The sequence below is a fragment of the Musa acuminata genome, chromosome BXJ3-4, assembly GCF_036884655.1.
Source record: "Musa acuminata AAA Group cultivar baxijiao chromosome BXJ3-4, Cavendish_Baxijiao_AAA, whole genome shotgun sequence".
NCBI classification, from domain to species: Eukaryota; Viridiplantae; Streptophyta; class Magnoliopsida; order Zingiberales; family Musaceae; genus Musa; species Musa acuminata.
This window is the reverse complement of record NC_088352.1, coordinates 42,406,861-42,432,500: the sequence shown is the minus strand read 5'-3', so window position 1 is coordinate 42,432,500 and position 25,640 is coordinate 42,406,861. Positions and strand designations below refer to the sequence as shown.

At 41.1% G+C, this 25,640-nt stretch overlaps 2 protein-coding genes and 3 long non-coding RNA genes across 13 annotated transcripts; 2 read left to right on the top strand and 3 right to left on the bottom strand.

Moving 5' to 3' along the window:
- Nucleotides 1-1,305: 1,305 nt before the first annotated feature.
- LOC135585128 (transcription factor PCF6-like) lies at nt 1,306-7,359 on the top strand. Of its 4 annotated transcripts, none has more exons than XM_065146975.1 (4): nt 1,306-1,848; nt 2,126-2,293; nt 2,399-3,886; nt 7,098-7,359. In XM_065146975.1, the coding sequence occupies exon 3, from the start codon at nt 2,543-2,545 to the stop codon at nt 3,848-3,850; it is 1,308 nt and encodes a 435-aa protein (XP_065003047.1). In that variant the 5' UTR covers nt 1,306-1,848; nt 2,126-2,293; nt 2,399-2,542; the 3' UTR covers nt 3,851-3,886; nt 7,098-7,359. The 4 variants fall into 4 exon arrangements, with proteins under 4 accessions (XP_065003047.1, XP_065003048.1, XP_065003050.1 ...); XM_065146976.1 differs by having other exon boundaries at nt 7,076-7,359; XM_065146978.1 differs by having other exon boundaries at nt 2,381-3,886.
- A 359-nt stretch (nt 7,360-7,718) lies between these two features.
- LOC135635703 (F-box protein At5g46170-like) lies at nt 7,719-10,459 on the bottom strand. Of its 2 annotated transcripts, none has more exons than XM_065146979.1 (2): nt 8,964-10,459; nt 7,719-8,171 (listed from the first exon to the last, which is right to left on the bottom strand). In XM_065146979.1, exon 1 carries the CDS (start codon nt 10,198-10,200, stop codon nt 9,001-9,003), a length of 1,200 nt encoding a protein of 399 aa, XP_065003051.1. In that variant the 5' UTR covers nt 10,201-10,459; the 3' UTR covers nt 7,719-8,171; nt 8,964-9,000. The 2 variants fall into 2 exon arrangements, with proteins under 2 accessions (XP_065003051.1, XP_065003052.1); XM_065146980.1 differs by having other exon boundaries at nt 7,719-8,165.
- Nucleotides 10,460-11,448: 989 nt separating this feature from the next.
- Nucleotides 11,449-16,552, bottom strand: LOC135634754 (uncharacterized). The gene is made up of 3 exons (XR_010495437.1): nt 16,415-16,552; nt 11,934-16,285; nt 11,449-11,852 (listed from the first exon to the last, which is right to left on the bottom strand). It is a non-coding gene; the product is annotated as an uncharacterized LOC135634754 (long non-coding RNA).
- A 243-nt stretch (nt 16,553-16,795) lies between these two features.
- On the top strand, nt 16,796-21,531 carry LOC135634753 (uncharacterized). 5 transcript variants are annotated; one of them, XR_010495434.1, is made up of 10 exons: nt 16,796-17,186; nt 17,249-17,428; nt 18,216-18,334; nt 19,286-19,607; nt 19,720-19,797; nt 19,887-20,011; nt 20,195-20,262; nt 20,346-20,407; nt 20,605-20,705; nt 20,894-21,531. It is a non-coding gene; the product is annotated as an uncharacterized LOC135634753 (long non-coding RNA). The 5 variants fall into 5 exon arrangements; XR_010495435.1 differs by having other exon boundaries at nt 16,796-17,212; XR_010495433.1 differs by having other exon boundaries at nt 16,796-17,428; nt 20,894-20,998; nt 21,096-21,531.
- Nucleotides 21,190-25,202, bottom strand: LOC135634755 (uncharacterized). The gene is made up of 3 exons (XR_010495438.1): nt 24,168-25,202; nt 21,662-24,047; nt 21,190-21,327 (listed from the first exon to the last, which is right to left on the bottom strand). It is a non-coding gene; the product is annotated as an uncharacterized LOC135634755 (long non-coding RNA).
- Between the last annotated feature and the right edge of the window lie 438 nt (nt 25,203-25,640).

The following is a 25,640-nucleotide window of genomic DNA, read 5'->3' as shown; positions in this document are numbered from 1 at the left end:
ATTTTAAAACACAATAAAACTTGTCACTTTACATTTAATTAACATGACTGGATTAGGTTAAAAACATTGTTCTCCCTAGACAAAGTCAAAATACCATTAATTAAGTAGTAACATGTTATGCTAGAAGCTGCAGTTACTTTTTATGTTGTCCTGTTTCTTCTGAACCTTCATTTTCAGAAGAACACAAACAAAGCCAAAGTTAATCCAATTAACTTGAACAAAAAGAGATCCATAGAGCTCCTGCAACAACATAAATACACACAATTTGGAACTAGTAGCAGCACCACTTTGTCTTTTCTTTCCGGCTTTAGTTTTGTCCAAATTTAATACTACCATGAACTCATTGTCTTCTGCAAGCACCTAATTCTTAACATGAACTCATTGTACTAAGAGATGCTAAAAAAAATGGAAGTACACAAAGCTACATGAGGACACAAATATAGTAGACAGAGAATAAAAAAGAAGCATTTCTTGCAGAAGAACATTCACATGCATAGTCAGCATGAAAGGTTATCCAATGAGTTGCCAGAAACAACTAATCATCTCAGTGCATTATAATATTCTCCAAGTGGAGTAATATCTTCCAAAACAATCATTGTGATGATACGAGTTAGCAACTTCATCATAAGGACTTGAAACAAAGCCGACACATGTTTTGCTGCAACACTTATATCAAATTCATTCCCAAACAGAAATGACAGCATCTTTTGGTATAATTATTGTCATCCATATGCAGTGTGCAAAATCTAATCTCCACTTGCTCCATTCTAATCCAAATATTCCTTAGTAGCACAAGAAAACACTTTAATATATATGCCTCACTATCTAATTTTATTCCTCTTTTTTTCTTGTTGAATCCAGTCACTACATTATACTTCCTACTACTACTACTACTACTACTACTACTGATGAACACTATGTTAAAACATGAGAGACACTTAAAATTCAGGTTTCTACTATTTTCTTTGACCTGCTTGGACACCTGCATTGCTAATGGAGAAAGCTCGAGTAGCTGATGGGACCCAAGGGAGGTACCGGGGAGGGTAAACGGGGAATGTGTCGAAAAGACGTTGCTCCAAGAAAAATATATACAGCAAAACAACAGAGGGGGGCAATGTCGTAAATAAGTAAAAACTTTTTCGTGCAACTATTTGGTGTCGAAACAGCAGTAGTCTCCGATAAGAAGATGCCATGTCGGCAAATTCTAAAGATTCGTAACGTGTCGAGATGTGATTAGAAAGACTAGTGTTCGGTGTCACGGAGGCGAGAGGGGACGTGGGCACTATAAGAAGTAGGGGGAGAGGGGGAGGGGACGGAGGGAGACTGACCTATCCCGATAAGATCGGCCGTTGCTCGAATGCGAACGCCTAGGGTTTCGATCCACGAGCTCTCGCCACTCCCTTTTCCTTCTGCTTCCCCGCCTCATCTGTTTCTTGGATGGATTAAACTAGGATTTCGCTAAAGAAGCAGTCGGATTCCCCAGACATCCCAAACGCTCGCGCCGTCCATTGGATCCTCCTCACCACTGTTGCTGTACTCGCTTTCTCGCCGTCGTTATCGCACTTCTTGCGCGCCGAGGAGGCTGCGGGAGGGGGGAGGAAGTGATCGAGGTACGGAAAAGGAGGTTCTCGTCCGAATCGGATGTAGCTGCCTCGGCATTCGGGGAGGTGAGAGGCTGTTTGGCGCTGCGACCTTGACGAGAACTGAAGGAATGCGGACCTGTCGGGGCTCGCCTGCCTGGAGTCTGGAATAAAATAAAGTGTTTTGAGAGTGGGAGCTTGTGGTTCTTGGAGTTGGAGTGTGTAGATCTGAGGGGTCTTGGACGCGGAACCATTAGATCGACGCAAGGTGAGGTTTCGACGAAGAAAGGCGACATCTTTTTGTGCTACTGATGATTAATCGCTGAGATTTCGTCCAAGTTCTGATGTCTAAGTGAACTCTCGTTTTATCTTCGCTTCGCTTTGCCTGGCTGCTCTTTTTGCTGTCTTTTTTCCGTGTCTCGTTTGGCTTCGTCTTTAAAGCTGCAGCTTAGATTAAAGGCGCTGCTGCCTTTTGTTTCGTCTTTTTATGTCTTGGCTCTCAGAAGCGTGTCAGAATTCGGTGTCTGATGCTGCCATCGTTGCAGTCAGTGCTTCTGCAGCAGTTGTTGCTGCTGCTGCCTTGCAGGCCGCAGTGCTGATTTCTGGCCGCCTGTCGAGCGCGAGCAGCGGAAAGAAAGAAGTCAGTCCGGAGCAGCTCATTGAAGCCACGAGCTGAGATCTCCGGCCGCGAACGCGATCTGAAGCGTCCAAAGGTCTCGCCTTTTTCCACTCAATTTCTTTGTCTTCTATCTCTCCCGTTGTACTGCGACTATGAGCTCGTCATTAATGCTAAAGGACAGCCTTCCGCTGACGTTCAGAAACCCTAAGCCGTAGAGCTGACACAGCCCCTCTCAGTCGCCCACCGCTTTCCGGAAAGGAGATCAGGAGGTAGAGATCAGAACGGAGTGGTGGAGAAGGCGATAAAGATCCGATCTTGGGCCCGAGACAGGCATGAGAGCGAGATGGACTTGGAGAACACCCACGCCTCCAAGCGGTCTCGAACGGTGGGCAACGGTGGCCAGGCGTCCAAGATAGGGCGCAAGGAGCAACAGGACGAGGACGAGGAGGACAGAGAGAGGAAGGGTGGAGGAGCTGACGCTGGCCGCGTCGCCCCTTGGCTGCATCACCCGTCATCCAGGATCTTTCGTGTTTCGCGCGCCTCCGGCGGGAAGGACCGGCACAGCAAGGTCTACACGGCGAAGGGTCTCCGCGACCGGCGGGTCCGCCTCTCAGTGTCCACCGCCATCCAGTTCTATGACCTCCAGGACCGCCTCGGCTACGACCAGCCGAGCAAGGCCATCGAGTGGCTGATCAAGGCCGCGGCGGCCGCCATCAATGAGCTCCCTCCCCTTGATGGTTTCCCCAAGCTGCCTCAGCCCAGTGGGGATGAAGTGATGAAGGCCGATCCTGATGTTGAACGAAGCTACAGCCAGCAGCAGCAGCAACAGCAGCATCCCTCGACCAAATCCGGCTGCAGTAGCACCTCGGACACCAGCAAAGGCTCAGGCTTGTCCCTGTCGCGTTCGGAGAGCCGCATCATGGCCAGAGAGCGAGCGCGAGAGCGAGCAGCGAAGGATAAAGAGAAGGGCAGAGACGACAGCAGCCACATTGCGGCCTTCCTTCACCAGAACCTGAACCCTCAGACCTCCTCCTCTTTCACGAAGCTTCTTGCCAGCAGCAATGGAGCCAACAACGTCGCTGCTGTTGCAGAAGGCGAGGAGAATTCCGGCCTCAATTGCATTCAGAAGCAAATCCCTACAGCGATCTACTTCGGCCAACCTGGTCTCTTCGCCCAGTCTCAGAAGAGTCAACAGCTGCCGTCAGGGTTTTCTTCCCAATCCCACTTCGGAAACAGCTGCCCGATGGGAATGTTGCCTTTCAACGTTGCGGCCACCGGCGACCATCAGGAGATGCAGCAGTTTTCGTTGTTGCAGGACAACTTCTTCCCTGTCTCGGCAGTGGCGGCGATGGCGAACTACAATCTCAACTTCTCCATATCGTCGGGTCTTGCGGGTTTCAACAGGGGGACCCTTCAGTCCAATTCACCAGCTCAGATGCCTCAGGAGCACCACCACAGTCACAACCACCTACAGAGGCTCTCTTCCACGGTTGACGGATCGAACCTGCAGTTCTTTGGTGCTGCTGCAGGTTCGGCTGCAGCTGCCACCAATGCAGAGAATCAGTTTCCGGAGGGGTTTGGCGATCACCTGCAGCTCTGCTACGGGGATGGCTATCGGCAATCTGACCTGAAGGGGAAGGGAAAGAACTGAAGTAATAAGAAAAATGATGCTCATTCTCAACGGCCGGTAAGAAGTTCTTCCTACTGCTTTCCTTGCCATCTAAATGACAATGACAATGATCTATTAATTCTTCGGAGAGATTGCTTTTCTCGAGGTTGCATGGCCTAATTGAGTCTTTTAGCTTTTACAACTGTAAGATGGCTACTATGGAATGGTGCATCGAACGGGTGGCCATGTTGACTTCTCTTATTTTGTTGGATCAAACAGGTGTCAAAAGGTTAGGAATTATATAGCTCGAACCCCATTAAATGATGATCTTGTTGCTGCCACCCATTCATACAACATCAACTGTAGCTTGTCTCCTCTTTGTCTTATAAGTTTGCTTAGCACGTTTTCTTGCAGTTCTTTTGTTTCCTGGGCTGCTATGCTAGTATAAGCAACCAAACAAAGATCAGAAGGTGAGATTGCTAGAAAATTATCCACCATTTCACTCTTGCCTTGATTTGGCTAGTAAAAGACTGAAACTATTGTGAAACTAAGAAAGAAGCCAATTAAACATTTTTAGTAATGTAAGCTTGTTCTAGTTGAAATATTTGATGGGATGTTGGTTAAAATAAAAAGAAAAAAAAAACTTCCCTTAGTTTTCCATGCTAAATGTGGCAATATTAGTTATCCTTGTAGATTATTCAGTGTCACCAAAATCTTTGCTTAGTTGGGAATACCTTGAGCATCTAGTGTTGGTATGCATCAGTGAATTTGATACATGTGACCAGACTTTAGGTAGATATTTGATTTCTGCTTCATGGAGTTTTCCCTTGTTGGAAAGCTGATTCCAGCGATGAGCTGAACTCATGCTTTGTTGCTTATATTGGTAATGATTCTTTACTTTTGGAGCTTGGTTTGTAATGAACTTTAGTGAAAACCATGTGAAATCTCATATAATCTATGCTCAGATAACGTTTGAGGTTGAAAGCACATTCTTGACATTCATATATACCATAGAAAACATTGTGATACCAAAGATATCATAGGCATTAATGTTAGTTGTTTTGACAATCATGACAGTGACCACATGACTACTTTCACTCTAGGATGTGTAAATTATTTATAGTTCTGTTGCTTGTTGAAATCAAATAGAGAAATAACTTTTTCCTACATTGATCTGCATAATTTGGTAGGATTCTTGATATATATACTGATGTTGCTGGATTTGTTTCTCACTTGTTATCAAAGTTGATACATTTTGCATTGCCAAATCACTGAAGTTAGAGATTTTAGCACAGGACAGCCACTCACTGCTAGGGGTTTGTAGCTGAGACTTGTTTTTCATGATCCTAGGTGGAAACTAATTTGAAATGAACAATCACCAAGTTGAACCTTCGTCTCTATGTGCTAATGTTTAAGTAAAACTGACTTTTGGAATCTAGTTACTGGGAGAAAGAAACATGAATATTCAACTTAGTACTGTTGAGAATATAGTCCTGGACAATAACTTCACTAACTATAATCAGAATTTTGTATCACAAAGGTATACTCGATTTGCAGAGGCATAGTTGGAGACCCCCATGTCTAACGTATATCAATGGTGTGGAAGAGTGCCATGAGATAGTGAAAAGTGACGAGAATAGAAAAAGCCCATGTTATAACTCAATATCTACTAGGCTTGCTGGGGAAGTGTGTTGGGATGTGTTCATCTTTACTAAGTATTCCTTTCTATTTTATGATAGTGGCTCAAGTTTGATCTTTTGTCAAGGTTTTCAATAAGAAATCATGTGGCTAAATTAAACCTGTCATGACTGAGACTAACCTTCTATAACAGATCATTTTTCCACTAAAATAATAGGATATTAACAGAAAGATTGTAGGAAACCTCTGTAAGATAGAGGAGAATGAGAAAACCAGAATTTGGAAAATATGATTAATGAAATGTGGTTGGGCATCCCATATCCAATGAAATGCAGTTGTTCAACGTAAGCAAAAATATGAAATGCTATTTCATTATGCTTGGTAATCGTATGCATTTAAGCCGAAATTTCAATGCGACTTCTATTGCATTCTGTTGATAGACGTGTATCCTAGCAATTAGACAATGCTGCAATTTTAAATCAGAAATTCCGTCTTCTTAATTTTGTTGCAATACCTCAAATTAGGGACTTTAGGCTGCATTAAATACCTCAATCAAGTTTTATGGAAGCTTTAAAGTAGTTGTTCAAACGTAGAGTTTTTAGCTTATGCTTTAGATTTATCAGTGCACAGGCCAAATCTATTTCAAGTTATCATCACTCTTTACACTGAAATACCGATCACTGATACCTGATGCCTCTTCTAGTGAGATTATTTGTGAAACCTCAATAAATCTAATGGATCCGAAATTCTGAAAATTTTGACAATAGACACCACTACTTCTAGTGTTATAATTGCGATCTAGTAGCTGAAGTCTCTCTGGGCTTTTGGCCTTCTCAGACCTTCTTCCTAGACTCTTCATGCTAGAATCTTTTGGATTAAGACTTCCATGCTTGAATCTCTTCCATCATATCATCCAAAACTCCTCTGGCAGTTTCTGCTTCCAGTTTATTGGGCTTTAGCTGCAAAACTACAGAGCTAAACAATGTTTATCTAGTGTTGTCGATGAGCTGATGCATCAGCTCCTAATTGATTAAGTGACTAACATCCTATGTTCTGAAACCAAGATACTTTTCTTTGGATGCCATGATTGGTCACTGTTTCAGACTTTTAGCTCTGCTTACTTCCTATTATCATAGCTTCTGATGATTGTTATCGAATCCTTCGCGGGACACCATCCCTGTTGCGTTATTCTTCAAGTAATCATGTCCCCACTAGGTTCTTTTAGCCTGAAAACAGTAGGGCATCAACTATGTTTGTAGTAGCTTGCCTATCAATGCTTCTATCTTCTGAAGGCAATGCTAACTTTCTCCTCTGACTTCTGCTACTTGAAGCTCGAAGAAACATTTAGCCATCTTTTTTTGTAACTCTGGATAAGCTCAAGGCTCAATCAAGTTCACACGTTTGGAGAAACTAGTACTTAAAATCTTTTTGAATATTACAATTATAAAGTAATTATATTCAATGCTTGTTGACATATTTTGCCTAGAACAATAAATAATAACATGATGAGCTTATATTTATTCTTCAGAGCTGGCTAGATATGAATTCTGCTCTAATATTAGCTACATTATTGTCTTCTGTTCATTGTGCACTAACACAATGGACCTCTTAAGACTTGCTAACTTGCAGTGCACTCGGATGGATGATGCAGGAACCGAGAACAGAGCATGGCCAAATGCAACCTCCCCAGCTCAGCTCTTGCAGTACATTATTGTTTTCCTTGGAGACTCTTACCACAATTATTTTTTGTTGTGTGTTCTCATTTTCCTTCATCGGATAAACCTTATCCTACCTACGATACAATATCTGTATCGTCGTTATCGCTTTCATGTCTGTATGAGCTCATGGAAACAAATGAACAAACTTGAGTGTGATTTTTGTTAGTTTGCAGTAACCATGCTTAAGTTATGATATCCTGATCTGATGGGTCTCATGCAAACAAAGTTACAAGAGATGAGCTCCGCCACAAATGACACAAAATGATATATCTACTTTTTCTTTCAAAGATGACTAGAAAAAGCACAATATCAATTCCAGCATTGTATTGATGTTGTCACAGATTTTTTTTTTCTTTCGTTGTCATGCTACCTTCATAATCAGGCAAATGAAATAAGATTTTACAAGAAATAAGATTTTATATCAAACACAAACACTTCCAGTATTTCATACAGGAAAATGAGAGAAAAGAAATGATTTCTCATCATTCCAGTGCCAGAAAAGATGTATCCAAATCTGTACGCTTGCATAGGAAATAAACCCAGAACACCATGGATGATTGCAATCTGATATTTGCAATCTATTTTTGATCCCAATAAGAACATAGTACATACTGTACAGTAGTGGAGCTTAAATTGGAAATTACGGCTAAGAAGTTTGATATTGGTAGCATAAAAACTACAATTACAATAAGTCCATTACCGAAGGCTACAATAACCCCTACACCATTTACAAGCAAAGGTGAAGATAGCACTCTGTGGTTGTATGTGCCGCAATTGATCTTTGTAAGTTTACACATGGAAGCAGCCCAACAGAGAGGTGCTCCGCCACTTCGCCGGGACATTGGGCGTTTGCATTTGAAAATTCACAGCATATAATCATTGCATTAGCAGATGAGTTAGAGGTTACCACTTACAGGCAGGGTCCTTTGCCAGGGGCCTAAGATGTTGTCATCATCCTTAAATGTATACTGATTACCATCCCTTGGAGACATCCATTGGACCTACAACTTTCACAGAAAAAAACCATTAATTCTGCATCTAGTAACCATTCATGTTTGTTTGCCCCTAAAGAACTACAGTGTAAAAGATTTCAAGATATTCTTGATATACTTTCTGTTCTAAAGAATAAAAGCAAAGGCATATAGACACCGAAGGCAAATGAGATCATAGGTAACGCATAAGATACAACGCAACTGTGGACCATAAGATTAATGCTTCAATGTCATATAATATACTGGATACCCCAAATAACCTTACAAGTAGATAGTCCATTATCTGCACAAACAGTTGATGATCCAAAATATTCTAAAAGAAAACACTGATCAATGCCGAATTGACATAGTAATTCTTATCAAGTATAGTTTCTCATTTATGCTCATAAGCCTGTCAAAAACTATACAACTACACAACAATTGAAACAAATAACCAGGATTACAATAGAAAATCTATAAAAGAGGTGCAGCATGCTATATGCTTTTGGTTATAACATATTTGCATTGGACAATTTTGGTTTATGAAAGGCAAGTAAAGAATGCATTTGTAGATCGCTTTTCACATGTATACCACTTTGATTCTTGTTTACACACATACAAACACAAACCACAATCCAAGTAACTTTTAATCTAACGGTAGCTTTCTTCATGATGTTCACCGTCATAACGCGGCAAACAGGATGGCTTATAACCAATTTCCAGTTCCCATCAAGCAACCTAGCAATCTGCAACCTTGATTATCTCTATAAAAATCTTGCAAATTCAACTTGAGGTTCTCCTTTAACTCGAGTAAGATTTAATTTTTACCTGTGGACGACCAAACTTGGGTTTGGCTTCCGTGGGCTCAGAAGGAATTCATCTCGAGGCAATAAGTCCTCCTATTCATGAGCATCTTGGCTGCTGTCCTGTATGGCTCTTCAAAGGCATCTGAAACCCTGCAACCATCTGAGAGCCCGACAGATCCACCGACTGCCCCCGTCGTCCACTCCTCACTTGGTTTGATGGCCAACAATGTCGCACCCTTCAACAACATCCCATCCGGCAACTCGAGCTGCTGTGCATACCACAGACGCATGCTTAGTGCCGGCAGAAGTGTCCGTTGCGAGCACCCCGAAGCCATCACTGGCTTTCCCCTTAATTCCTGCAGTTGCCGCCGGTCCATGGTCAGCACCCCCTGCCCATCGGCATCTGTTAGATGCAAGCTCTCTAATGTTTCATGGTCAGCCACAATAGGATGGAGAAGATAATGCCGCGCTGAGGCGGCAATCAGCGAACTAATAGTCCACACCACCCTCCGCTTCAAGCTTCCATCAGTATAGAACGAATCTGGCATGCTTCCGCAATCATCACCGACACAAGCGTCCTCGAAACCAAGACTAGGATTAGGGTTTGGGGAGTCCGGGGAAATGGAAGACGAGAACGCCACGGACGAGGCGCTAAGGATGACGCAGCTATCGAGGGTGGATCCGAAGTCCGCCCTCCACTTCAAGAGGACGCCGTCGTCGACGCCGAGCTCGCCGTCGGGAAGCTCGATGCGGAGGCGCCGGATCACATTGAAGTTCTTCAAGACTTCGGTCGGGGAATGGTGGGAGACATCGGACGAAGTTGAAGAGAATGAAGAGGACGATGGCGCGGACTTCCTGGCCGCGGTGAAGGCAGCGGCGGCAGCAGCGGAGGAGGAAGATGACGGGGACAGGATTTGCCCGAGAGCCACGAGGGGCTTGACGAGGCCGCCGAGGACGATGCGAGCAAGGTGGGAGAAGACGCCGCGGGGCTTGTCTGACGCGGCAGCGCCGCCCGCCTCGGCGACCCGGGAGAGGGAGGGATCGTCGGAGATGACACAGTCGACTCGGACGACGACCTCGTCGACGAGTCGGACGAGGGCGTGGAAGCGGCGGGAGACGACGCAGCAACGCCCCAAGGCCTTGACGTCGCCGACCAGGTTGAAGATCACAAGGAGCACCGAGTCCGGCAGCCGGTCGAAGTGATCGATCCCCTCATCCTCCTCCACCGGATCCCAGTGGTCCGGCCGCAACCCGTCCATATCCGCCGCGGCTACGCCGCCAGAGGACAATATCGGGCCGGAAAATTCGACGGAATGCGGTCGAGAAACAGGACCAACTCCTCAGGAGCAGATCGAAAACCCTAGAAAGGCGCCATTTTCCGAGGCCATCGGACGAGATTATATCGAAGAGAGATCCGAACCCTAACCCTAATCCCCACTATTAGATTGGCCAGAAGCACGACTTTTAAAGGGTGATGGGAAGGAAGAAGAAGAGAAAGGTGGAGAAAGGAGCGGTTTCCTTACCAAGGAAAGAAATAGGCCAAGAAATAATAAAAGGGAGAGAGTAAACCTAATTCAAAATATTTTAATAATTAGTTTTATGTATTTTTTTATTAGTAAAAAAATACTTAATTAGCTAATTATTAATATCCTCTGTCTCCCACTCTAATTAATTAACCAAAGAACTTGTCCTTCTCTTTAATGGTGAATATTGCTTTCTTCCCTCTCTCTCTCTCACCCTCCCTCCTAACTAATTAGCTAATTAATTAATTAGTTAGTTGATTAATTAATCTCACATGCCAAGAAAATTAGGAGTAGGGGGTGATGAGGATTAGGGATGGTGGAATTTGAACCATTTTAATTAAGCTTTGAGATTATTAGATCTACTCTACTCATAATAATTAGCTTTGAAATTATTAGGGATGTCTTAATAATTAGCCCTAGTCTACTCAAAATCCTTAAGAGCTAAGCTCTACATGTTCTCTAAGACATCTTGATTGAGAGGGGTGGCTTCATCATGTGGAAAATAATTGTCTTTTTTTTTTCTTACTAAAGGATTGCTTCCCATCAATTTGATAACATTTCTTTTACTATCCCTTGACCATAGAGTTGACATTTGCTTTGAAGCCTCCATAATTGATCTTAATGTGATATCACTGATATATATATATATATATATATATATATATATATATATATATATATATATATATATACTGTAGTGAACCATTCATGCTCATCATACTAGTATTCAATCAAAGATATTGTTAGGAATAAGAGTATAATTTCCTTTGTTTCATTGGATTTCTAGGTCAACAAGAATTGGACAGCTAATTTAGCTACTTATTCATATCTGAGATTGAAAAAAATTATGTAGGCATATATTTGACACACACACACTTACTAATGCATGTATAATTAGAGTCTTAACTTCTACACATACATTTTTTGTACATATTAAAGTATTTTGTATATTAAAATTGTAAGATGAAAGGAAGCCCAAAAACATAGACAATCATGAATTATTTGAGCCATTGCTTGAAGCCAAATTCTAATTCAAACTCAAAACAATTGCTGGAATCAAATGATTCTCGAAAATTTTGTTAGTGTACAGGAAGATCAATGCAGGAATCAGTTTGGACTCACCATTCAATTATGTTCAATCATAGATACTGCAGGAAAGGGTATGGCATTCATGTCTCCAGTGCAACATGTATCACATCAGACATCAACATGTAGGGCCTCTTTGCCAGCCACTGGGTGTTCAATTTGGTGTAGTATCAAAAAAAAGCTTCCAAGATTTATTCTTTTGGCTGGCTTTTGTGTTAGGCTTTTATGTTGGGCATCCAACAAGACATTCATGAACAGAACAGGTGAATGACAGGATGTTCTTGCAATCATATGCCATAGTTCTGCCACCAAAAAAAGATTGTATATAATTATCAAGCTCTATAACAAATGTATAATCCAGAATTATGAAGCATTAGTAATACCTTGTTCTAGTTTGAGAAGCTTTGAGATTGTGATGAACTACCTAATTGCCTGGGACCATATCACATTATAAATTTATAATGTCTAATGAGTGAAATTGTATGAAAGTTTACCAGTAAGCAAAATTTTCCATTGCTTTCCTCAAGTTCTCTCACCAAATGATAAAAGACAAACAATACAAACGTTGAATGTGCTTAACCAGACAAATTCTTGAGCTCCTCTTTTTTTGTATGCCAACCTCAGAAAAATAATCTCTAATCCAATCGACCAACATTTTCGCAGATTTTTCCTGTCAAAATAAAGGGAGTTACACCCTTGAAACTAGCTAATATCATACATTAACATAAATTGTTGTCAGCCATCTGAAATGTCATAACTGAGATAATCTACATCTGTCTACTATTCTCTAAGTTGCATACTATTTTTCTGTACAGGATGTTTCTCAGAGCATTTTTTTTATTTCTGAGTACACTGCTTTCTCACATTAATTCAACTGCTCACCCATTGGCATATGAACAAAAGATGGAACAGGAAGATTGATTGGAAGAGAAATGTTTTCATTTTCTGAAAGAAAAGAGCTCTTTGATGTGCAGTGAAGCAAAAAGGAAGTCAACTTAGGGATAAGTCTTAACTTTGGACCTACCAATATGCTGCCAGTATTTATGATCATAAGCAGACATATATCTTCCACTCTCATGATTGCCATGTCCCATGTATGTGATATATGTTCTATGCTTCCTAACTAATAACTATAAAATATTCTCCAGCCATGACAGCATTAAAAAAGTATTCATGACAAGGATGGATCACCAAACAACTATTTAATGGTAAACACCTGTTCTTTTATCATATCAAACATCAGTTTCAATGGGAAAATACCACTTCAACACCTGAAGAAAAGGCAGCCAAGGATCCCGGGAAAGGTTGGATTAGATATGTGTAGACTGCTATTGCAACATGAACCAATCCTATTAAAGTTCTTATTAGAGTCAGCATATTGTAGCATCAAGATCCATGCATCCTCACCTTGATATTATAATTTAAAGGGGAAAAGGAATACAAATCATACTCTTTAGGCTAGTCTTTTTGGTAAGAGCTTGGACATAAAAGTGAAGCAATGTGTCCGGGAACATGTTCAAGGTCAACTGGAATAATACACAGTTCAACACAAAGATTACTTCTTTTTAATGTTTTTGTTCTTTTTTCTTTCACTCTATGTTTGGATGCATGGTATGATACTTCCAGTTCATACTTGATTTCACATGTTCATAAATAAAGTCTAAGTGAAAAGGCTTCTTTACACTTTCTTCCTCAAACACAAAAAGAGATCTGACTGTATTCCTATTGTGGGAGAGCACATAATGAAGTACAAGTGCATATCACAGGCAGGTGTAATCACAATCCTTATATGATTTCTTCCATGCAAAGAAAAAAAAAGAAAAAGAAACCCATATATCATGTTTAAAAAATTAGACCATTTAGTAAGGAAAATTAAGGTGGATTGAGGTGTCACAATAGGCAAAGAATGTCCAGGAAGAATAATGACAGATTAAATCACTTCCAAATGTTTTCTCAATAGGAAAAAAGAATGTGGAAATTTTTGTCTATTGGTGCTGTCGCCAGAAATCAAGCACCTGTGAAGGCTATGCCTAATGCTGTGGCACGGTGAAGAATCAGTTCAACACTAGAGAAATCGATCTCTTGACAAGGTTTTTGAATTGATAAATGGATATGCGAAGGGCTCTTGTGAGTGACAGATTTCCTAATCTTTATAGGGCTGCTGCAGAAAAAGACTGCATGATTGATCATCTTGCTGATTTATTCTATTGTTGCTGAGAGACATCATGAATTCATGATCTACATACTGTTTTCGGGACAAGCTGATATCATGTGTTACCTTTGCTTGCAGTATCATCCACAATCAAGTCTTCACCAAGAGTACCTTGTGTTTTATTGACTGGATCGAGAACATAAGAAGATGAGATAACTTACAGGTTTTTACAGCATTGATGGGATACCAAAGCACATCTGTTGGATTGACACACAAATTCTCTACATGTGAAGTAGGTAACCAATCCATTTCAAGACCATCATAATGGAAGGTCCAAACCATAAGAACTCAAAATGAAATGAGTGAAGCAGATAAGCGCATGCAACTCAAATCCAAATGTTTGTTTATAACAGTGATAATTAAGTCAATATACAAGTCCAAACCATAAGAACTCAAAATGAAATGAGTGAAGCAGATAAGCACATGCAACTCAAATCCAAATGTTTGTTTAAAACAGCGATACTTAAGCCAATATACAAGTCCAAACCATAAGAACTCAAAATGAAATGAGTGAAGCAGATAAGCGCATGCAACTCAAATCCAAATGTTTGTTTATCATGGTGATAATTAAGCCAATATACAAGATCATCACTCCCAAGAAGTGGTAACACTGAAACCAAAACTACCAAATGGACTACAGGCTCAAGTTTCAGAAATTGATATCCATGTATGCACAGTTGGAGAAAACGAAAAACTTTCAGAGAACTGCCTCATGTAATTTCCAGAGTGACAAGGGAACTTACTGTTGCGTAATCTATGGCGGACATTCTAAGCAGCAGACATTGGAATTTCCTGACCATTATAAGTAAAAAAAAAAGCATAATTCTCATTTAAGAACAGCTAAATGCCTGTTTGAACTGAGAAAAAGGATAAGACACTAACATTCCTTAACTACAGAACTATGAGGGAAGTGGTTAGAATATATGACAAAATCAACCCTTAACAAATCTTTTCTGGAAGTAAGAGATTTAGCAAAAAGCTAGATGTCATTGTCTCCATTGATATAAGAAGAAAATTAGCATGCATATTTGATACTCAAGAATCAGTGAACGATTAAAGAACAAAGATTTGCATATTAAAATGCTCTTTCTTCGAACCATATTAGCAGATGAATTCAATGATTTTCTTCCCAAAGTAAAAAAAGAAAGAAAGAGAGAAAGAGAGCACATGTTGACAATCTGAGCCGAGAACTTGTTAAATACTAAAACAGAACGCAAATAACACTTCCATCTATTTGAGCATGGAAATAATATGAAGGACACAAAACCTATGCAACATCCATTGAAAGGGGTACACTGGCAAAAACATTTGCACTGAATTAATGAGGAATATGATCTTAAAATGAAAGATCATAAAACCTTATCCAACCATGTTACAAATGATGACTGATGAATTATGAGTTATCATCCTACGAATATTTACGAACATTGGTGCTGACAATCTCCAGTTTATATATAGAAAAAGAATCTCACAAAAAAAAAAATCAAGCAATTTTTCTCCATCATATCTGTATTGCCTGCTTGAAATAAATTTTCGATAGCCTTGCAAAAAAATCCGACGAAAAAACAGATTAGAGACATGACTGAAAGCAAGTCAATGTTGCAGGGATCGTTCAGAACCTCCACTCTCTAAGATTAAAGAAATCACTATTCTAATGTCAATGTTACATCATCCGCTCTGATGTGCATGAGGTATTTTCTGAGGTTTGTGAAATCAAATGCAATCTAAAAGCTTGTTGTTTGGTTGGCAACTCCATACTTAATAGCCCTACACAACTTCAAATCAACTTGCTCATGATCTGCATTATGACCATCACATTAGCAATACCACAACATCACCTAGAGCGGATTGCTGCAACCACTGATTTAGATGAAGGCGAGCTTAATCTGTCATATATGGATGGCATTCACATAAACAATTGTAGTACAACTTGAGTAACTTCCTGTAGGTACATGCAATGTCTTGACATTCAAAACTCTTGCAGATCCATAATCACAAGTTATTTTACAACTAGAATTCAAGTATCAATTTTCATACGATCCCCATTCCGCCAATTCCCTGTGATGTGCCGGTGTGATAAAAGGTTCTCAATTTCATGTATCCGTAGCCTGTACAGTACCGGTCAGGGTTCGGATCAGTATTATAACGGTCCATATCAGTGTATCGAGCGTACTAAGTTTTAGAAAAACACTTTAAAAAAATACTAAAAATGAAAAAGAAACTTCCTGGGGTTTGTACATTTACTACACCTAATTATATAATCCCTATAGCGGCCATCACAACCAATCAACCAAAAAACATCCAAGACAAGAAAAAACAGAAAGAGGGAGGGAAATCATGGGCAGGTAAATAGACTACGGATATTACCAACCTTTCTAACCCTTGAAATCCAACCCTTTTCTTCCAACTTAATATCGATCGATTGTCCCATGATCACCGTCACCTCGAATCCCTTCTCGCTGGACGACTTGTCTCCTCCTCTTCTTCGTGCATTAACCAGGACACATGACCAAGCCTCCATCCCTACACCAATAGAACAGAACCAACCCAACCTTTCAATCATAAAGATCTCAACTTCACAAATAACGAGAAGTCTAAAAAAGATCGTCTTTTTCGTTTGTTTAACTGAAAGGATCCAAGTGTAAAACCAACCTTCTTGAGAGCTGTACGTACGACTACCGAAGCTAACAGACGCCGAGAGGGAAACAAGAAGCGGTTCCCGAGGAAGGCCGGAACCGAGAGAAAGGGGAGTCAACGAGGGCAGAGCGAGGCAACGGAGAGCGGAAGACATGGGGCGAGGTCTCATGCTTGAAGAGCACGAGGAATACAAAACCCTACACCCTCGTCAAGGGCGACTACCCTGTAATCCGCCGATGAGAGCGAGCCCGGAGGCGCCATGAATGATGACGATGCTACTCGCATGCTGCTTCCACCACGGGATGATGCCATGGGAAACCGTCGGCCAGTGCGGATGAGCGGCCGGCCGACGGGAGACGCACAAAACCGGCAACCCATCCAAGAACGAAGCAAAATGCGCAATTAAAATATAATAATGACGTCTCAAAAAACCCTATTTATCATTGTAGATTTTCGTATGGCATACAAATAATTATAATTAATATATATATATATATAAAAGAAAATGTCTCTAATATTTCTTCTCTCAGACTAAGGAAGAAAAAAAAAAGAAATTATAATTATGTTCTATCCTCTACTGTCATTGCTTAGGTTATTTGCTCTTTCTCACAGACATGTATAGCTAATTAATCTTTTTAGTTATGCTTAGTGTGATGAATGGATGTATTCTTAGATAGCAGGAATCTTCTGTGCCTACGTGCTTCGGTCTTGAGCATGTCATGTAATCCTCCACTTCAAGTTTCGAATCGACTGTTCTGTGGAAGGAGCTAAATGACTGAGATATGGTGTAGGCTTGTGGAATATGTTCTCTAGGTTGACATTTAAGCTTGTTAGTTTCTGCTTTGACAGATTAGTGGAGGTCTTGGAAGCGTGTTGCGAGTGAACATGAGCATGGAGATCAGCAAGGTTATGGAGTATGAGGCAACTGCCAAGCAGAAGTTGCCTAAGATGGTCTTTTGATTGCTATGCCTCGGGCGCAGAGGGCCAATGGACTTTGAAGGAGAACAGGGCGGCCTTTTCAATGATTCTGTGAGCACCTTTCTTTTGTTCTATTGTTCTTTGCTGTGCTTTGCTCTTCGTCTTAAAGTTATGTATTTCTTTTGAGGGAGTATAAAAGATATCATGATTCACATGTTCTATCCTTCATGGTTCTTTACATTTTACTAAAAGGAATCATGTGGCCTTTCTAACTAATAGTATGTCAAATATCAAAAGTGCATCTTTATGATGGCACAACAATTTCATCGACTTTCTGAAGTGCACACCATTTGTTTGCTGATATGTCTGGCAGAATTGTCTAGCGTATAAGCACTAAGGTTCACAGTTTTACATCCTAGTGAATGAGTCCTTTGGTTCTTTCTCTGATCTTGTGTAATGGTTCTTCTTTTACACACTAGTAAGATTGATAAGACTCATGAATCTGCTATAGTCTGATTTATACTTCTCTGATCCGAGAGTTCAGATTTCTTTTTGTTATGCAGTAATGGCTGATCTTTACAAGAGATAGGACTTTTTTTCTTATCATTTTCTATTCAAGGGTTTCTTTTCATGTTTCTAGTAGTCTTGCTAATAGGTTCTATTCATTTACTATGGCTGTACGGTATTAGAATTAATTACTTGAGTTACAGTCAAACAAGCATGTTCTTAGTTTCTGCAATATGACTAAGATGCCTCACAGTGTCTTTGAAGTAACTGGAAATGTGGTGTCCTAAAATATCTTATGAAATTCCACCAGGAATTTTGCTCAAAACGTATTATGAATGATCGACTGCTCTGATGTTCATGACACTGAACCTTCTAATTGACTCTGAACCAGGTTTCGCCGTTGCATACTCATTGATGTCTCCAAGGTTGATATGACCACAACTGTACTAGGTTTTAAGATATTGACCATGATTGCTCCAACAGCAATGTAGAAGATGGCCCATCCCGATGGTATGGTTTTCCTGCACCTTGGGTGTCTTTCATTTGCACCAAGTTTCAGGATGTATACAAATTTTGTTGCCTTTACCATGACACTATCGAAATCAGCTGGCCTTCTTAGATTCATGATCTGAAGTTGCAATGTGGTATCCTTTTTTCTTCTGCTTTTATATTGTGAAGTGTGAATGAGTTTTTGAACCACTTGCTTGGATATCATCTAAGAAATTGAATTACTGCATTTAGTTGCTATTGTCGCCTCAGGCAAAAGTATCAAGCTATCTACCATATTAATATTTTGCATTGCTGCATCTTACAAATGAACCTTCTAATGTTGAATCTCTTGTTATTCCTCAGTAGAGTATGCTACCGCAAGAGCAGCATCGGCAGTTGGCACTATTACAGTTGACTATTGTTTCTTGTGTTTTTTGTGGTCTAATAATTTGATCCTAATTATACTTAAGCATCATATATGGACCTTAGAGACTATCAAGATCATTCGGTTAGCCAATAGACAAACTGCAGTTGCTAGGAAGTCATGGTAATCCAAGTGATTAGACAAACAAATTTTTGGCATGACAAAGCTTCATGTAGAATTGAATTTTGTCCACTTCGAAGTCCATAATTCTTTTTGCAGAAACTTGTTTTGGAATTTCTTATCAAACTTATCTAAATTGGTGACCAAGTTGGCTGACCTTTTTTCTACACAAAAGAAGAGATAGCATATGGAGATTGTGAGTAGCAAATGGAAGTACATTTTGGTGGGAAATTTGTGTCATGTTCATTCTTGGTATAGACTTCCTATTATTATCTTGGTTATGCATTGACTGTCTTTGTATGAATAATGGTGCTATGCTTCATGAATGAAAACACCTCTTGACATATATCTCTTCTGCACTGCAAAATCCACCATCCTCAAGAAAGATAATGACTATGAACTCTTATGTTCTGATTCTCTCAATGCAGATTGATTATTATTTAAGAAAATTAAAGGAGGAAGTCATTTACAGGACGAAGTGCAATGCCTTAACTGTATCATATACAAAAATGGTGTCTGAGTCCCTGATTTGGTGGGGCAATCTACCAAGCAGCATGGATTAATCAAGAGAACTGAATAGAGAAGCACAAATTTGTTAGATTTGCTTCATTGTGCACTTGAGACTTCCACTTGCCAAAGTAATGCTCAGATCATGTAGCTGATTCCCTTCAGCTCTTTGCTAACTGCAAATATGCTATCCTGAAGATTAATGCTATGTACCCGAGTGTTCACCTTATTGACATATATCAAGTATGCTATCCTGAAGATTTGATTCAGAGAAACTCTTTGAGCTATTGAAAAAGTGAGAATGTAGTGCATATCTATCTCTTGCTTATACGCATTTTGTGTATTTCTTTGGTAGACACTGTCATCATGGGCAACTTCCAGAATCGAAGAGGTTGCTTCTACAGGACCAGGAATTTGATTCTTCCAGCTCTATGTAAGCATTATCTTCTAATATTGAATATATTTCTTTAATGTTTAAGGTAAAAACTTGATTTCAAGAAGTTTTCAATGGAATCTTATTAGGTGTATAAGGATAGGCACATAGTTGCACAGCTTGTCCAAAGAGCTGAAAGAGCAGGATTCAAGGCAATACCACTTACGGTCGACACTCCAAGACATGGCCGGAGATAAGCAGACATCAAGAACAAGTATATGCTTGAACACTCCAAAGCATCGTCTTTTAAGTGCTTATTCTCTTGCACTTGTTTTGAGCATGATAGAGCAGGATGGCCCTTGACCTTCCCCCTGCACCCAGTTGCTGGTTTTACTCTGATCAGTTGTTTCTTCATAATTCATAATGTTGTGCCGTCCTATTCTTGAATGTTCTGCAGATTCACTTTGCCACCATTTTTGACACTCAAAAAACTTTGAGGGTTTGGACCTTGGAAAGATGGACAAGGTGATGAATAATAGTTTTCTCTATGCAATTTGAACTTTTCATTGTTAGTATTTGTTGCACAATTCATCTGTTGTTTTGTGCAGACCGATGACTCTGGCCTTCCTCATATGTAGCGGGTCAAATTGATCGATCATTAAGCTGGAAGGTATGCAGGTTTATCACCTTGATCCTTGATTAACATTACTTGATTAATGTTTGTAGATGTTAATCACTACTATGCCCATTTTTGTGAAAGGAGTCCTTACTGCAGAGGACAGTAAGCAATGTCTCTTCTATAGCTTCCTGTTTATTAATGTTAGACCAATTGATTCATCGAACAATGTGTTTCCTTTCCAAATGCAGCGAGACTTGCCATTCAAGCGGGTGCAGCTGGTATCACTGTCTCCAACCATGGAGCTCGTCAGCTTGATTACGTTCCAGCTACTATCAGTGCACTGGAAGAGGTACATATGCAACTCGAACCGAGCTTTTCTTAATCACAAGAAGAAATCCACTGTGTGCTTGAATTGATCATGGAATCTTCGTGGTTGGCACGTGAACATAAACAAAACTTCACATGTTCTGAGAAAAGAATGCATCAAGATGTCCTTCTTTTGCAGTGTTCTAAGAACCATCTCGTGTGCAAATTTAGGTTGTCAAAGCCGCACAGGGCCGTGTTCCTGTCTTTCTTGACGGTGGCGCTCGCAGAGGAACTGATGTGTTCAAGGCTTTAGCTTTGGGAGCCTCTGGTGTCTTTGTGAGCAAACATGGCAAAGAAAGATTCATCGCTTCTCCCACATTCCAAGATTCCACATGAAACAAGAAAGTTACCTGTGAATTCTGGTCGATTGCAGATCGGAAGGCCTGTGGCGTTTGCTTTGGCTGCTGAAGGTGAAGCTGGAGTGAGGAAGGTGCTGCAGACTCTGAGAGACGAGTTTGAGCTGACAATGGCATCGAGTGGGTGCACTTCACCGAGAGAGATCACCCGAAGTCACATAGTGACTGAGGCAGACAGCCATCTCCTTGCATGCCTCGAGGTTATGATGCTCCTGAGGTGATTGCCGGCCTCGTTCAACAAGAACAGATCTGCATCAATATCTCTTGATGTTGGACTCTCTTCTAATCGTGGCAATGTAATCTAATTTTGTATGTATATTCTTTTAGCATATTTGGTCACCAATCTGATTCAAGAATTGCCAGATGAATTATATATGCCAAACAAGAGATTCTCTGTCATGATGAATCAATCTTAAAGAATGATAAAGCCAATTTATCATGGTCTTAGGAACATGATTACAGTTCCTACATTGCATGAAAATTTTCATCAGCTAGTCTTTAGAATCTTAGAACTCACCATTAACAACTAAGAATGTGCTTGCAGATTGACAAAACCAGAATTAGCTACAGAAACTACACATACTGTTAGATCCTGTCGTGAGTTATCGTGGATTCATTGTGTTCAGGCTTTTTCCCCTGCATCCACCACACTGGTTCCTCCCATCTGCTGCTGTGACAAAAAAGTACGATCGACAGGTCGAAGACACGACAGGATGATCCACTGAGAAACAACACATGACATGCATCAGAAGGGGGGAGATTTGGAGACTCAATGATTAAAGATCAATGATGCAGGAGAGAAAGCTTGATACAGAGGGTAATGTTTGGTAGAAGGACAATGATTAGGGGCTAAAGAATGCCGAAAAGCTTGCCGACATTTGTGTTAGGGGCAAAAGCTGAGACAGATGAACAGTTCCGTAAGGTTTTGGTTGCAGACTGGTAAGTGATCATCATCAGTAAGTCATGGTGATTGGATTAAGTTTTGGTGAATAGAAGTTTGCACTTTGTACGACTTTGCAATGCTTTGAGGCTATAGGAGGCAATCTCAATTAGCGCATTATATACGCAGTTATAGGATCAAAAATTTCATGCCCAGCAAAAGAATGAATTGAAGTCTAAGTTCTATAGTTTTGGACATCACTGATCTGAAAATAGAGGTTTGGCAGTAGAGAAACACAAGGTGGAATTGAAACTGTGTGAAAGAGACATGAGAATCTCTCCCCAGTAATTAAGATATCATCCACAGCCACCACATCCGAAGCTTCCTCTCTTTTTACTGCGCTGATGCGACTCCTCCAATGTATACACCTTAGCTTGCACAGGAGATCAAAACTCCTATTCCCATGTGTTCCTTCTCCAAGTCTTGTAGGTAACTAAAGAAGCATCATGATAGCCATCTCTCTCTCTCTCTCTCTTTCTTTCTTTTGGGGCCACTAAGAACTGACAGAGGGGAAGATGGGCTGTCCCGGAGAACTAAGTCGACTTCATGAACTGATACAGCAAAAGATTTCGGGTCTGCTTGAGGTCTTCTGTCCAAAGTGCGAGACAAGGCTCGATTTGATCCATTTTCCCACAGAAGGAAGGTAGATTCTCTCAAAAACGATCCGCGAGGGTGAAATGACGAAATGTGTTTGACGAGATCCTTCTCCGACACTCACATCAAAACTCACCTCAATAAGTCCAAAGTTAGAGAGAGAGAGAGGTGTCGTGTTATGAGAGTTCAACTGTTGGGACTGTCGGAAGTTCTCTTGAGGGAATGTCGATCCTTAGTTTGGGAGTCGTATCAGCAGCCTCTCATTGGGGTCAGATTTATTTCCGGATATCAGCTTCCTACCTGAAGTAGATTCCGGCGATCACCATGAGATTCCTAAATGAAGTTACGTAAGGACTTTCTTCTTTCTTCAATAGTCGAATGAAAGCTGAGAGACACATCTGCTCGTATACATCCACACGAATCTTGCAGGCCGATCGATGGGCTGAACTATTCGGAAAAAGGATGATGATCAAATAACTTCGAGTGGGAGGGAACATGATGTAACGTTCCCTACAAAGCGTACACCTCCACGTTATATCGACATCCCACCACCCGCCAAATACAAATGCTTGTAGCCATGTCAAGCACGGTCTGCTCCACCATGCAACCCGCGGACTGCGGGCGGCAGCAGAGCTATCGGGAAGAGATTGAAAGAAAGAAGGAAGAAAAATCGAACTACTCTGCAGCAAACACATTCTACTGAGACTTAGAGCCTCAAGGAGAGATCGATAATGGTCCTGTCGTCACCAGTGGATGGAAGTGGAGCAGCAGCAGCAGCAATGGAATTGACGGAACCGAGGTCTGGTGAGAGTGCCTGATGGGGGTGTGAAGCCCTCTGCCAGTTGAGGATGAGGAAGGGCCGGTCAGCCAGCAGGCGAGGGGCTCCGCAGTCGCCGGAACGGTGGAGGACAGGCTTGCATGAGTGGGAAGCGATGGGAAAGGAGTGTGTGGTAGGTGGTGGTGGTGGTGGTGGTGGGAGATAGAGGTGGGGATTCCAGCTACTACCTCGCTCTTTCTTGTGGGCATTCTGGTGTCCGCCGAGGGCCTGAGACTTGAGGAACTTCCTGTTGCAGAAGAGGCAGGGAAAGAGCCTGACGTCCCTCGCGTCGTGGCCGGAGGACGGCGGCGACGACGAGGCCGCGGCGAGGGTGAGGGAGAGATCGACAGCGGGCGGCGAGGGTGGCGGCTCAGAGGGAGGGGATTCCATCTCTCACTCCTCAGCCTTGAGCTTCAGATCTTACTCGACTCCTCGCTGTTGGATTTTGGCTTCTTTTATCAGTTTAAGGGAAGACAGTGACACAGCAGCAAGCCCTCCTTCTGCGGTCCTCCTTCCAAAATGAGTTGCACCATCATGTCAAGAAGATGATGATGACCTCGCTTTGGATCAAACCTTTCTGATGGGCTACAGTCGTTGAGCTGCCAACAAACACATGCGCTGCATCCATCCAGAGGCTAAAATAGGTGAGGAAAAGAACGCCACAAATTTGGCTGTGCTGCTCAGCATTCGAGGAAATGGAGAACCACAAGGGTAGATAGAAAAAGGAAAGAATTGTACCTTACGTGAAGTGGCTACCAGAGGAAGAAAGAATCCTTGGGCATGCGTCCCTTTTGCTAGATACTTGAATACAACAAGCTGCAAGTACCAAAAGCCATGGGGGGACGGACGGTGGCACTTCGACACCCTAACTTGAGCTCCTCCCTCTAAACCACACACTTTCTTTAAACTAGCAAAAAGTTCATTGAGTATGGGGAGTTCGAATAAAAAAACCGATAAATGAAATAAATACATAAATCGGGCATGGAGCCTCAAGTTTGGACAAAACTGGCTACCAGCCAAAGTCATGTCCGAGTGGAAACATCACTCTACCTGTGAGTCGTCAGTGTTGCCTGCGAGCACAGATATCATAATCTGGAACTGAAGCGATTGGTATATACTACCTGTGCACTGCATAATGATTGAGCATTTAACACATTGGGATTACAAAACAACAGACTTAACAATCCTGTGATGCATCATCATCTTCCAAATGGAAAAGACCAGGAGACAACAATGTAAAAAATCCAATATGAAGCAAGATTAGAATGGGAAGAACAATATGGTGAGAAGAAAAGATAACATAACCCAACTTGTGATCGCTAGACTACAGTTTTCAGAATGGTTTATGGTAATAATATGACAGGAAAAGCCACTGCAATAATTAAGGGAAAGATAGCAAAAAGTCCACAAACACATGCAAAAACCACAAACATTTTGTCGTTATTCTACTACGAGTGGTCCTGCTTGAGTAATAATGACCGATGCCCTTGCAGCTCTTTTGTGCCACATGACAGTCTTTTGTTTGATCTGTAAAGATGAACTGGAACCATCAAACATGCCCCAGATGACCACTGCACCTTTTAACAAGAACTGTGAGCATGCCGTGCATCACAAGTTCTCCTTTGAGATAAGAGAAGCATGAAGGCCTTAAGAGTCCTTTCTTTAGAATCATCACAACTTCTAGTTGCTTCTTCAAGAACCACATCACAGATGCATCCAGAGAGCAAATAATAAAACCAGTTATTACAATGGGCAGATTCCTTCATGGATATTCCAGCAAGCAATCCTGAAGGCAGTTTATTTTAATTATTTGGAACAGCATATTCACATTAAAGTATGTACAAGCGGGTATTAACAATATGCACAAGAAATAGCTAGTATACCATAAGACTGACCAGTATATAGTTTACAAGGATCTGTGCCACGATGGACATAGCAGGGTGTGCAAGAGACCACCAAAATCATACAAACAGATTCATCTGCTTATCCATTCCAATGTAGTATTAGTAGAGCTAAAATCAAACATCATGGCTCACAGAGACCAGGAAGATTTGATGGTGAACAACATATCATTTAGAATTCTGATTCTCTTCAACTTGCTTCATAACAACTACTATTTAAATTAATTCCAAACATCCAAATACATAACAAGCATATTTTCAGTAAAATCACTTGTGTATGCATCTGTCACATCTTTTTCCAGCTTCATGC